The 14,684-nt window shown below is 41.7% G+C and overlaps 1 protein-coding gene across 1 annotated transcript in view; it reads left to right on the top strand.

The window, feature by feature from the left end:
- The window catches only part of CDIN1 (CDAN1 interacting nuclease 1), a 275,902-nt gene extending 273,901 nt beyond the window's left edge, over window positions 1–2,001 (top strand). Inside the window, exon 11 of the mRNA XM_058738268.1 lies at window positions 1,712–2,001. Within this exon, the coding sequence (XP_058594251.1) occupies window positions 1,712–1,733 (22 nt within the window). The 3' untranslated portion in view covers window positions 1,734–2,001. The remainder of the gene's footprint in view (window positions 1–1,711) is intronic.
- Window positions 2,002–14,684: the final 12,683 nt, after the last annotated feature.

Genomic DNA, 14,684 nt, shown 5'->3' with positions numbered 1-14,684 from the left:
GGCCTGTGGCACTCAAAGTGTTCCTTATTATGGAGCATTCCCCATATTATTGCCAGAATTCCTGATGCAGCTAGCTTGAGTATTTCCTGTCTACTCCATCCCTACTTCCAAAGTCTGTTGATGGAGATGAAGTCCTCTATCACCTCTTACTTCAAACACTGCAAGAGTTTCCCAACTGGTGGTGGTGATGATGGTGGTGTTTCCCAGAGTTTCCCGGTGGTGTTTCCGGAAGAGTTTCCCAACTGGTGGTGATTGGGGTCAGGCTTTTTTTTTTTTTTTTTTCCACACACTCCTTTCAAAAACATTTTATTTTTAAATTTCAAACTTCTGGAAAATTTGCAAGAAAAATGCAGATACCTTGGACATCCTTTCCTGATATTCACCAATTTTTATGTAATTTTGCAACGTGTGCCTTGGCATTCTCTCTCTTCTTCTGCATAGTTTCTTCTAAACAGTCAAGAGTTGGTTGCATACATCACGCTACTTTACCCATTCAGTGTGTATTTTCTTATATAACTTTAGTATAGTCATAAAATTGAGAAAATTTAACGTCAACACAATCCTTTTATCTAAAGTCTGCATTCCAATTTCATTTACTGTCCCAACAGTGACCTTTATAACATTCCCCACCTCCACCCCCCAGTACAGAGTCTAGTAGTCTAGGATCACGAATCATAGGTATCCTGGATGTGGAACAGTTAGGTAGACTTTCCTTTGAATAATGCAGGCCAGTTAACTTATTTCTGGAATGCCCCTCGATATGTGTTTGTTTGATGTGTCAGACGACTACTTTCAGATTGTGCTGTTGGAGCTGGAATACCAAGGAATGACGTTGTGTCCTTTTCACGGTTTCATGTTGGAGACAAATCACCTTGTTTGGTCATGTTAGCTTTGATCACTTAGCTAAGGCGTTGTCTGTTTTCTCCACTGTATAGCTAATACTTTTCCTTTTGTAATAACTAAGTAATTTACAGTGAGACCCTTCAGTATAATATAAATATCCTGTTCTTCATCAACTTTCCTCAATTAGTGTTGATGATTCTTGACTGAATACATTTTTTCTGTGATAGTTGCAAAATGATGTTTTGAAGAATTTCATCATTCCTCCTGTCTTGATCAGTTGAAATACTGCTGTAGAAAAGGGCTTTCTCTCATTTATCTATTTAACATTATAGACTCATGAATTCTTATTTAGATTTTGATCCATTACTTTGTTTTGGTGCCCAAATTAGCCCTGCAAGGTGTTCCAGGTTCATTTTTTTTTTTTTTTTTTTTTTTTTTTTACCTTTCCTGTTCCTGCTGTGGAATCTGTAAGGCATCATTATAAATAAATAATTTCCCAAACCTACAAAATGGGTACTATTGTTGTTTCCATTATATGGGGGGGAGGAAGGAAGTCACAGAGAGCCGAAATAAATGGCCCAAAGTCATAGAGCCATAAAGCGGTGAAACCACAAATGTTGCTGCTTCTAGGCTTGTCAATCCCCATACCCCTGACCCCCAAGTTCCGCCCACCCCACCACGGTCTACTCTTCACAAAGTTAACAGAATGCTGTACCTCAGATGAAATCTGAATCTCTTCCGCCACACAACAATGCCTTGGCACCTGTATCCACACGCTAAATATTGTTAAAGTGAATGGAATTAAATTGACAAGCTAACGAATAAACACTATCACTATTTTCTCCTTTGCCATTTTTTTTTTTTTCAGTGATTGGGCCCAAGGAGCATAAAATGGATTCCTAGCATGAAGTGAGAAGAGAAGAAGTGAGGATGCTGTCATAGCCTTTGGGGCAGGCCTGAGGATGCCTCGTAGGGTATCTACCCCTATTGACGATTTGGATGTTCTTATCCCTCAGTAACCTCCACCTCTACATCTGAAATCCCACTGTAGTGATGTTCTCAGTCCATTCGCCCACATTCCCCTAAGTCTCAGAACCTCTTTGTTGTTTTTTCCAAGAAAACATCCCACCCTTGTATCACTGACTTTACTCCCAGTCAGCACCTTATGTCCTTTCCTTCTTTATTTTAGACCCAATGGTTCAGTAATTCAAATACTCCCCAGGCTCTAGCCTCAACTTCCTACCTGTTCTTTCCCTACAAACTCTCAGATTGTGAAGAATCCACTTACCTCATTCCTCCACTGAAACGCCGGAGGCGCATCTAGAGAAAAATCACACAATCATGTGGATGTTGGCAAGTTTCAGCAAGCTCTTCACCTGATTCTGATCAGCTTCTTCCCCACTCCCCTCAACTGTGATTCTAAGCTTTACTCTCTCTCTTTATGTTCTTTCCCCACCACCCTCTTTATCTGACAGCCTCCTACAACTGGAGGAAAATCCAGGCTATGGAGCAGAACCAATACCTCTATTTAATCCACACATACACTTGCCTTTACTTCCTTTCTTTTTGCAAGTCTTAGTGAAGAGGTGACTTTTAACTTGTACAAAACATATCTTATGCTCTGGACCCCAGCCTGTACTACCGCTTTGCTTTATGAAATTATATCTACTTTTTTCTACAGATGTACTCTCTCAGTCGTTCTGTACATCTTTTATTGCTTTCCCTTCAGCCATACAAATAAGCTCCATTCTCATCTTTAAAAGTAAAATATCCTTTGATCCTACATCTTCCCTTTATCTATTACCATATTGTTTTTATTTTTCCTATGAGTAGGATTTTTCATATTAGTTTACACCCACTCCCTCCACTTTCTCACTTCCCTTTTGTTCCTTAAGCCACTTTAGTTGACCATCTGCCTGTATCATTTCACTGAAACTCCCTTCTCCAAGGTCACCCATGACCTCTTACCGTTAAATTCATTGGACAGGCCTTATCTTATTTAACTCTACCCTCCCTTTTATCTTGTTTTCCTTCGAAAAAAAATTCATTAGACATTGACGATACTATAGTGAACCAAACATATCTGACCTTGTCCTTATGGAATGCATAGTCCAGGAGAAACAGACATTAAACAAAGAGCTACAGGATTAATTATTAAGTGTAAATGCGATGTACTACAAAGAAAATTTAAACGTTATTACGAGAATAGAGGATCTGGCCTAATCTGGAGGGGGAAATGGTAAAAACAAAACCAAAACCATTTGTGAAAATGGCACTCAAACTGAGAACTGAAGAATGAGTAGCAGTTAGCCCAGTTAGAGGTGAGGGGTGGTGAAGAGAAGAACCTTCTAAACTGAGAAAACAAAATGCAAGAGCCCAAGGATGGGCAGGAGGCTAGACTGTCCAGGCACCATAAAAAAGGGCAGTGTGATTGGATCAAAGAGAATGAGGGGATTCCAGGTGGGGCTGGAGACAAGAAGGATAGGCATGAAATCACTCAAATGTTTAGAACATGGTAAGAAATTTGGACTTTATCCTAAGAATGATAAGTTTCCATTGAAGAATTTTAAATAGGAATATGGCGGGATAAGACTTGACTCCAGATCCCCTGACCATCAAGTCCAAATAATGGCAGCTTGGACTAAAATGGTGGTAATGGAGATACAGAGAAGCATATGGATTAAAGATGCATTTAGGAGTTAAAATTATGAGACCCTGAAATTTACTGGATTGGGGGATAAAAGTAATAAAAAAAAAAAAAACACGGGTAAACCTAAATTTCTAGCACAAGCAACTGAGTGGACAATGATCCCTTTTACTAAAATAATGAACACAGGAGAAGGTATATCCTTGGATGTGAAAATTAGGAGTTTGAGGTGCCTCCAGACATGTGGAGATGTCCATAGATAGTTGGATATATAGGTCTAAAGTTCAAGAGCAACTCTGGGCTGAAGATAGAAATGGCGAGTCATCAGCAAATGGAGGAGGCATAACTGAAGCCAAAGGAGGATGTGAGATTGGCTGCAGAGATCAGAAGAGGGAAGAAAAGCCTTGTGCCTTCCTAGTTACCCATACCCTCTGCGCTAAGGCCCTGTGAACTACTAGATCTCTGACCTATTGTTTCACTCTCTTTTATTTCTTTGCACATAAGATTCCCTCTTGATAAGCCTTTCTCACCTCTTCCTTTACTCTAATTTCTTCTCCAAGACTGGATTCCAGTGCCAACTCCTCTACAAATCTTCCCATTGGTTAGATGCTGCTTCTATCTGGTCTTAAAATTCCCTATACATACTTCTAACTTAACACGCATCACACTGTAATGTAATGTTTGTCCCTCCAATAGACGGTAAATTTTTTTTTTTTTTTTTTTTTTAATTTTTAATGGTTGTTTGTTTTCGAGAGAAAGTGAGGTAGAGTGAAAGCAGGGGAGGGGCAGAGAGAGAGGGAGACATGGAATCCGAAGCAGGCTCCAGGCTCCAAGCTGTCAGCATAGAGCCCAATGCGGGACTCAAACCCATGAACTGTGAGATCATGACTTGAGCTGAATTTGGATGCTCAACTGACTGAGCCACCCAGGTACCCCTAGACTGTAAGCTTCTTAAAGACAGAACTCTACATTTCTCTTTGAGTCCTAGGGCCTAGCACAGGGCGAGATATCTAACAGTCTCAACACACACTTGGAAGAAAGAAAAAAGTTCTGTTAGGCAAAGTTTTCTATGTGAATCATGCAATCTTTGATTGTTACAGCCAGAATGAACTCTGGATATTTTCTCCTCCAGCATATTTTACTGGCGGGGTGGGGGAACTGAGGCCCAATCACATATTAATCAGTTGCAGAAACATATTTAGCATCTATATTTTTCCGGTTCCCAGACTAGTGGTCTTCCCGTTGTCTGATAACCAAACAACCCAAGAAACTACTCAATGATGTGCATGCAAAATGTGTGCCATGTAGGTCTTTTTTAAAGCTAGAATACTAGAAACCACTAAAAGGTGGGATTTGAAAAGAATATTGAAATATACTGAAGAAGACATCTTTTTTAAAGGTAGAATTCTTTTTTTTATTTTATTTTTTTATTTACTTTCAAATTATTTTTATTTTTATTTAAGTCCAAGTTAGTTAACATAGAGTGTAATAATGGTTTCACGAGTAGAATTAGTGATTCATCACTTACATATAATACCCAGTGTTCATCCCAACAAGTGCTCTCCTTCATGCCCATCACCTAAGTGAGCCCATCCCCCCACCCATTTCCCCTCCGGCAACCCTCAGTTGGTCCTCTGTATTTAAGAGTCTCTTACGGTTTGCCTCCTCCTCTGTTTTTATCTTTTTTCTTTCCCTTCCCTTGTGTTTGTTTCCTTAAATTCCACATATGAGTGAAATCATATGATATTTGTCTTACTCTGACATTTTGCTTAGCATAACACATTCTAGTTCTTAAAAGATACATATACAGGTCCAAATATATAACTGAAATGACCTTAAGAGATCTAGAACAAATTCAGAATCTATACTACTATTGAGTTTCTGCATGAATAATAAAAGCAAAAGATTTCTAAATTGTATGGATTGTTCATACATGGTCCTATCTAGGCTGGGAGGGAGTATAGGAGGTTGACTAGTTCATTGATAACACCTATAATAATGTGGCAACTGATATTTGTTGAATCCTCCCCATGAACCAAGTACTAGAATGAATTTTTTCATACATAAATTCACGTGATCATCCTGTTAAAGCCCTGTGAGGAGTTTGAAAACGTTAGCTATCGTCTTAAGGTCACATAGTTAACTGGTGGCTGGGCCAGGGCTTAGACCCAGGCAGTATGATTACAAAGGTATGTTTGAGGGGCGCCTGGGTGGCTCAGTTGGTTAAGCGGCCGACTTCGGCTCAGGTCACGATCTCACAGTTCGTGAGTTCAAGCCCCGCGTCGGGCTCTGTGCTGACAGCTCAGAGCCTGGAGCCTGTTTCGGATTCTGTGTCTCCCTCTCTCTGACCCTCCCCCGTTCATGCTCTGTCTCTCTCTGTCTCAAAAATAAACGTTAAAAAAACTTTTAAAAAAAAAAAACAAAAAACAAAGGTATGTTTGAGGGGGCGCCTGGGTGTCTCAGTCGGTTGGGCGGCCGACTTCGGCTCAGGTCGTGATCTCTCGGCCTGTGAGTTCGAACCCCACGTCGGGCTCTGTGCTGACAGCTCGGAGCCTGGAGCCTGATTCTGTTTCTGTGTGTCTCTCTCTCTCTGCCCCTCCCCCATTCGCGCCCTTTCTCTGCTTTTCAGAAATGAATAAATGTTAAAAATATATATATATATATGTTTGAAACCACTGGGCTCTCCTGCCTTTAATTAAACTTGTATATCCTCCCCACTTAAGCGGCTCAAACTGACAGTGTATTCTGTTTGCTGATCTCTTTTGAAAGAAAAAAAAAAGTTAAAAGGGGAAGAGTTATGCCACAGAGTCATCCCTAATTGATAGAAAAGACATGAAACGAACCATTCTCTCTTTCCCAATCACTTCTTTGGGTCTGAAAGAAAAATATTTAAGTGAAGAGAAGATAAATATTTGTTCGTTCATAAGCTAGGCTCCATTACATTTTCTTCTTTATAGAAAAAATACATAACTGTGTAATATCTTCTATTTGTCCACATTTCTCCGTGTGTTTTGGTGTCAGTGCTATCTCGGATTATAAACTGTAGATGGCAGTGATCAAGTTAAGGTTTGTGCAGCGTCTGGACAATGTTACATATATTGCATAATACATAATAAACACTATTTGTAATTATAATAAGGGTGAGTTCTGGAAGAGGTAAACAAGGGTATAAAATTCATCTTCCGTATGGTTATTATTCCATTTATATGAGGAGTCCACTAAATTCACTGAACCATAGCAGGCCACATCTGTTTGAAAACCTACCAGTTTTTATGAACATTAAATAAAAATGGTTAGATTTAATGACAATTTATCATATTCATGCAAAAGTAATGAAATGAAACTAGCGAAAAGGAGGCCACACTGATGAGGAAAGGAGTTCTAAATGCTAACAGGTTCAATGTTTTATTTTTGATGCTTTCAAAAATCAAATATCTGCTACTTATGCTCCAGAACTTTGTAACTGGTGGGGGGGGGGGGGACATTTTTGCCTCAGTGTTGTGTTCTTTCTTGCTTAAGTACTAACCTACTAGTATAGATTCAGAAAATATGCCTAACATACTTACCCACGAACTTTCCTCATGAAAGCTAGGTTTTTGAACCTTAAGAGAAACTGCTTGGATGAACAATTTTACCACAAGGAGACACAATGGACACATTCCTTAAACAGAACGAAGATAAAGCTGGGGGGTTGGGTGAAGCGAGTAGTAGACAGGAAGTGAAAAATAAGTTCTCCTCGATGTATTTTATAGGTGAAGTAAATTCTACTTGGATTAGACCTTCTAAGTTACTATGACAGAGGGTAAAGAGAGGTGGAAAGGAAACTTTGAGTGACATTTTTGACAGCAAGCTACAGAAATAACAATTTGACAGAAGAGGCCATCATAAATATAAGATCATCTCAGGCATGAATAGGATTTCCCTTAATGTAAAAAATATGGAGCAGGTGTAGGATTCAATTTGGGGTGAAGAGAAAGAGCCAGGCGGGCAGATTACCTAGAAGCAAGCTACGAGGGCTCAAGTCAAAGAACTCTCATATCAGTTTAAATATCACTAGTGAACATTTTTGGAGATTTCGAGGTATTGCTCTTAGTTACTCCTATTTATATCTGTTTCTAGCTTGATTGAGTGGGATGACGTATAACTAATAAATAGAGAAGGTTGGGATTCCTATTAATCCAAAGTTCGTTTTTGTGCCAGTACTGAGATCTATTTATCCTTCAGGTAGACGATAGATCTCATTCTTCCCTAATCAATACAGACATCAGAGATCAACAACAAATCTTCATACTGGCAAACAGACCAGTCAATATCTTATTATTATTTAATAAGAATTTCATTGTCAGTGCGCTGGGAAGAAAAATATTAGTAGAGAAGTCTGCATGTAGCATTATAAATACTGCTCTAATATAAAGGACAGAAGATGGAAAAGCACCATGTCCTAAGAAAAATTAGCCTCCAGTGAAGAGCTTTGGGATCTTGTCGGGAGCTGCAGCTAACTCGTTTTCTGAGTTGGACTGGTTAGTTGCCATCTTGAGCCTTCCAGTTCTCTGTCAGAAGGGCAAAAGGGGTTGACCAAACTTCTCCCCAAAGCCCACCGTTCAGCTCTGAGATCTGAGACAAGTAAATAACTTACTCTGAATTTTGATTAGGTTAAGGATTTAACAATCAGCTGAAGCAGGATGAGTAACCCATAACGTGTTCCAGAAAAATAGGAAATGACATGTTGAAGAGCATTTAAATGGAACAAAACAGATTTGTGTGTGTGCCACTATTGATACACAAATGTTGAATGTGTTTTCCTGTATCTACTGAGTGTGATTGATAGGAGATACATGAATTTCAAGGTCTGGGAATTGAAGTAAATTCTTGTCAGTGGTATCACTTCTTTAAAAAAAAAAAATTACACCCTTAGAACAGACAAATTGACAAAAGATACACATAAAGCATCAAATTAGCACAAACATCCACTTACAGTTGTGAATACACGTGAATACATATGTGTACATGTGCACGTGTACATACAGATAGATGGGTACATGTGAATGTATATGTAGTTGGGAGATTTTCAGAAAATTGGAGGAACATTTAAAAAATTGTTGATGGGGGCGCCTGGGTGGCTTGGTCGGTTAAGCGTCCGACTTTGGCTCAGGTCATGATCTCACGGTCAGTGAGTTCGAGCCCCGTGTCGGGCTCTGTGCTGATGGCTCAGAGCCTGGAGCCAGTTTCAGATTCTGTGTCTCCCTCTCTCTCTGCCCCTCCCCTGTTCATGCTCTGTCTCTCTCTGTCTCAAAAATAAATAAACGTTAAAAAAAATTAAAAAAAAAATTGTTGATCATTTTTAGCATGCTTAGCACTTCTGTTTTGAAAACAACTTGTCTTCCTTCTCAAAATGTATGTGCCAAGCTGGCTCTGATGTCAGAATGAGCCATCTTCACAGGATTGGGTGAGCCCCCGCTCAAGGATTCTTTGACAGAAAAGAAACCAGTGGTGGGATGGTAATTGAGCCATTAAGTCTCAGATCTGTAGCATCTTTTCCAAAACACTACCAAACTCTTGAATGTCTAATCAAGAGAAGGAAAGATGAGTTTGTCTTTTACTGAATTTTTATTTAATGTTTTATTTTACTTATTTTGAGAAAGCAGGGGAGGGACAGAGGGAGATGGAGAGAAAGAATCCTAACCAGGCTCCCAGTTGCCACTGCTGAGCCTGACATGGGGGCCAAACTCAGGAACTGGGAGATCATGAGCTGCACCGAAATCAAGAGTTGGACGCTTGACCAACTGAACCACCCAGGCACTCCATTTTTTACTGAATTGTTAAATCTTTATCTTCACCCTCTCCCTTTATTCCTCCACCTCTCATTTCAATTCCCCCCACTTTGAGACTAAAGCATGAATAAGTCTGGTGCAGAAAGAGGAAAACAAAGAGAAAACTTGGCTCATCTCTCTTCCATTGCTGTGTTCTTTCCCCTCTCAATTCTGTTTGTATCTAACTTAGATTATGTCTGCTTAAATTCTCTTTATACCCAGGATATTTTAGGTTTGCAGTATCTTTGCACTGAATTAAAATAACTTGAAATTTGAAACCCATAATGTCACAAATATTTTACAGATCAACTTGATGTAGAACATAAATGAATCGCAAGTGAGAAAAGCACAAATGTAGATTTCCTTCACAGAAGTTATAAGCACCTGCTGTCACCTTACAGGATTTTTAAAGTTTACGAACGAGGCCAGTAGAGGTAAGTTCATGTTTAGCAAGATCACATCAAAAAAAAAAAAAAAAAAAAGACAGAAAGAAAAGAAAAAGAAATTGAGTTGATAGGAGCCCACCCTGGGTCTAATTTAAAAGTTTCCATTTATGTCATGTCAGATTTGGGGAGACTGAGCCCTCACTGAATGCATTGGTCTGTCTCCCGGACTTGATACCAGGGTTCATGACTGCAGTTCCTGGCACAGTCATAAATATTCATACCTCGGCTAATAATTTGCAAGCCAAATTCATTTGGCTTTTTTCACCCCATCAATCTTATAATTAATAAGGGTGGTGCTCTTGTTTCACTTTCCTCCAAAAGAAAAGATAAATGAAATAAAGAGTCATCCTGTACATTTAAATAGGAGTGCCTCTCACTGATTAAAAGCTGATGCTATCATATAATGGTCGAAGGAGAGGTTTCAGCTATTTCTCTCCCTGGTGGTGGACTGGGGAGGGGGAGGGAGATAAGAGCAAAGGAACCATTTCCAGATGTGGCAGCATGAGCCTTGATCTGAAGAGCTTGGTTATCTATTAAATAATGCATAGGAAAACTTTGAGATACTATGTTGAAAGCGAGTTGTAGGGGATATATTTACAAATTGCACTCTTATCTAGTGTTTGGATAGACAGACATTGTGTATAGCATGCCAACATCCAGAGAATTAGATTCTCAACAGTCTGCAGGTTCTGTCTGCAGGTCAGAAATTCAGAGATAGTTTAGAAAGTTGTCAGAGGGGCTCCTGGGTGGCTCAGTCGGTGGCTCACTTCGGCTCAGGTCATGATCTTGTGGTTCGTGAGTTTGATCCCCGCGTGGGGCTCTGTGCCGGCAGCATGGAAGGAGCCTGGAGCCTGTTTTGGATTCTGGTCTCCCTCTCTCTCTGCCCCTCCCTCACTCATTGTCTGTCTGTGTTTCTCTCTCTCTCTGTCTCTGTCTCTCTCTCTGTCTCTCTCTCTCTCTCTCTCTCTCAAAAATAAACAGTAAAACAATTTTTAAAGAAAGTTGTCAAAATTTAGTGATTATTGTCTTTAAAGTGACTGCCTTCGAATTGGAATGATAGCTGCATTTCTAAATCTAATTGTAAAGACTTGGTCTCCACAGAAGCATTAAAGGAGGCATACGTGACAAAATGACTTTACAAATAAATCATGGTACATAGGACATGGTGTAAATTGTCTGCTCCCATTGGATTTTCTAAGGTCATTTATAGCAGAGCAGATAATCAAACTGAACATAATTTAGAAATAAAATTTTGATAATTGAGCTAAGTAACTTGAACTTGTCAATCACCTGTGACCTTATTCTATTTACACTTCACTTGAACATTCTAAAGTCCTAAGGCCGATGGATAAGCTTCGAGTATAAACGACTGCCCTCACTTTGTTGTGGGTGTATCACCCCTTCTGAGCAGATTACTTAATCTATATTAAAATGAAGAGATGGGGGGCGCCTGGGTGGCTCAGTTGGTTAAGCCTCCGACTTCAACTCAGGTCATGATCTCACAGTCCATGAGTTTGAGCCCCGCATCGGGCTCTGTGCTGACAGCTCAGAGCCTGGAGCCTGCTTCAGATTCTGTGTCTCCCTCTCTCTCTGCCCCTCCCCTGCTCATGCTTTGTCTCTCTCTGTCTCAAAAATAAATAAAAACATTTTTAAAAAATTAGATAAATAAAATGAAGAGATGGGATAAATATGTACCCAGAAAAAGCTTTGTAGTTAGGTATTTGCCTCAAATTGTCTTTCACGGAAACTTTAAGGATGCAAAACTGTGTTATTTTTTGTGTATTGGTTAGTTTGTTTTAGGAGTTCTTACCACTTGAGATACTTTTTTTTTTTTTAAGGTTTATTTATTTTTGAGAGAGAGTATGAGCAGGGGAGGGGCAGAGAGAGAAGGAGCAGAGGATCTGAAGTGGGCTGGCTTTGTGCTGACAGCAGAGAGCCCGATGTGAGGCTGGAACTCACAAACCCGGAGATCATAACCTGAGCAGAAGTTGGAATCGCGACCGACTGAGCCATGCAGGTGCCCCCACTTGAGATATTCTTGAGACACCCCCCTGCTTCTACATCATGGTGTGAAGGTGGCATACGGGGGGGGGGGGTGGATTTCAGGCGCTCCTGGTGTTCTTTATCCTTAAAGCTTGTAAGTGTTATGTTCTCTAAAAGCATGTGATGTTCAGGGCAATCCTTTAAAAATGTGTAAGCACAATTTGTACCTTAATTTTTACACCTAATTGTATGTGAATATAATTACACCTTCGATTTATTGTAAAAAAAAAAAAAAAAAAAAAAAAAAGTTTTCCTCTCTTGACATTGAAAACAGGGGAGTAATTGTGGGAGAAGCAAGCCTAAGTCTGACTGGGCCTCCTTACATTCTGTTCCCAGACTTAATGCAGTCAATGGCTGCGGGGCTGAGACTGAGATGGGAACCCATACAATATAAGTGGCTCAGACTGGGACTCTGAGACACCTTTGCAAGGAGTTCTCTGCTGCTGTGGGGGAAGAGATTCTCGTTCTGTCCAAGTTCCTCCCTGGAGAGAATGGGGGTAATTGGCTTTTCCTCACTCTCCACCAAGCCCTTCTCCATCCTGCTTAGCAGAGAGGGTGCTTGGAAAAATGCACGGTTGGGTAATAGAATGTCTTTCCTCTCACCGACTTTTCAAAAGCAGAATTCAACCCACCTCGAGCCTGTGGGGCTCTCTGGGTCTTTGCTGTTGCTCTCCTACTAGGTCACCAAAACCATACAACACAGCAGTTTTCCTGCAGGGGAGCCACAGAAGGATGACAGATCTAGGGATGACAGAGGAATTTGGTGGCCGGGCTTCTGACAGTCGCCCCTTCTCCCATTCCAAACCTGCTCACGGACCCAGAGGCAGACCTTCCCTTCATTCTTGGTGCCGCCCCACGTCACACTGAGGCCCTGCGGACCCCCTCCGAGCAGAGGCTGCTGCAGTGGGCTCCTGCTGGAGCAGGCTGGGCCTGATGGCTGCCCAGCCACCTTCTCTATCTTTACAGGCACTGGAGGCTGAGGGCTTAAATTCAGGCAGGGCTCTTGGATCACAGACTTGCTCACCCACCAATGTAGGACCTGAGGACTAAATCCCATCCTAATTCTCTTCCCAGCAGCGGGGGAAGGCAAAGATCATGGGGGATGAGGAAGGTGAAAAGCTACCCCCTCATCCAACCCTCACCCAGGGCTGCATGGGCCTCATTCCATACTGAGTTCTCCCTGGGGCACCAGCTGTGCTGGTCCTCAGCCAGGGAGACCTGAGGGGTTTTGCAAATAAGTTTTTGGTATTTTTAAATTATTTTTTATTTTTTTTGTTTTGTTTTTTGAGAGAGAGCAAGCTGGGGAGGGACAGAGACGGGGGGGGGGGAGTACCGGGGGGGGGGGAGTACCGGGGGGGGGGCATGTGGGGGGTAGGGGTAGACACAGAATCTGAGGCAGGCTCCCAGCAAAGCACAGACCCCAAAGCAGGTTCAAACTCACAAACCGTGAGATCATGACCTGCGTCTAAGTGGGACGCTTAGCTGACTGAGCCACCCTGGCGCCCCACAAATAAGTTTTTGTTTTGATCTGATCTTCTTTCCTCTTTGTCAAGGCCTGGTGGCAGAAGCCAACAGAAATAGGGTAGGATTGGGTCAGAGAAAAGATAGTAATTGCAGAGCTTTGTGGCTATTTCTGTACACGTGTGCCTAGGTCACCGGGCATGTTTGTAGAAGGAGGTGGGGAGGGCAGAGACAGAATGTACGAGGCTAGGGAGCTGTAGACCAAGTGGCTCTGTGTAACTCAAACACCGCAGCCCCCAACTATTGTCGCCTCACCTCATGGGTCCGGAACAGCCACCTATCCTTCAGGGTTCATCTAAGTCTTTTTATGCGTCAGCCCCAAGCCCTGTTCCTCAGGATGTAGAGAGAGAGAGAGAGAGAGGCTTGTGGGGAAAGTGGGGCTGGAGTGGCAGGTGGCAAAGGTTCAGACAGGAGAGCTGGGCTCCAGGGTGTCTGGCTGGGCTGCCCAGCCCTCAGCCCTCTGGCCTGCAGGCCTACCTGCCTTCAAATCCTTCATCACAGGGCTTTCCTTCCACTGATTTGGCTTATTCTCTATAAGAATGGAAATTATAAATTGTATTGTTTTTTGAAGTCATATCCACCTGAGAACGTGTCTACCAGGCAAGGTGAATGGAGAGCTAAGAAAAGTTTGGGTAATTCCAGATGAAATTTACTATGAATAACCCTTTGTGTTAGAGCTAAAATGGGGCTACTTTGGGACAGCGACTTGGATTGGCCCTGTATTGGGATGGAAATAATGCTCCTGACAGATTACTAGGCATGTGTACATGGTATCATCATTGTCCTAAACATCCCATTTCTAGTGATTTCAAAAAGTGAACGGGTTGACACAGCCCAAGAGCCTCCTTCTGTGTCAGTATGTTGTGGAGAAATACTTGAGGGTCTGCGTGAAATCCACCAAGACAGTCAAAATAGAGGAGGGGAAAGGGAAAGTCACACGAACTCTGGCAGAGATGACAAAAGGGAAGAGGGAACTAGACAGAAAACAAGGAGAGATGGACAGAGGGGAGGAAGAGAGAGACAGAGACGTTTTTGCACGTGCACACCGAGGGCTTTGAAAGCTTCGACCCCGACCCCCAGACCGGAGAGCATCTCACAAAACAGGTTCAGCTCGTATTTCAGGCGGTCTCCTTGCCTGGTGTCCGCGGTCCCCGGGGCCCTAATTCACTCCTGCCCTCTCTGCACAATGACATTCGAACCTGGGAAAATAATTGCATTAGAGCAGATTACTTATAACCGATAGTTATCCGTCTTTTTCTGTTCGACAGAAGTCTATTAAACTCAGCACAGTCATTACCAGCTGAGCTCTAGAGCGCGCCTTCATTAAGAAAATTAAAATCATACTTTTGAATCCAAGCAAAGCCTGCTTAGGTC

Source organism: Neofelis nebulosa, chromosome 7, assembly GCF_028018385.1.
Source record: "Neofelis nebulosa isolate mNeoNeb1 chromosome 7, mNeoNeb1.pri, whole genome shotgun sequence".
In the NCBI taxonomy this organism is placed as follows: domain Eukaryota; kingdom Metazoa; phylum Chordata; class Mammalia; order Carnivora; family Felidae; genus Neofelis; species Neofelis nebulosa.
The sequence above is the reverse complement of the archived record's forward strand: the minus strand, read 5'-3'. Positions and strand labels throughout refer to the sequence as shown.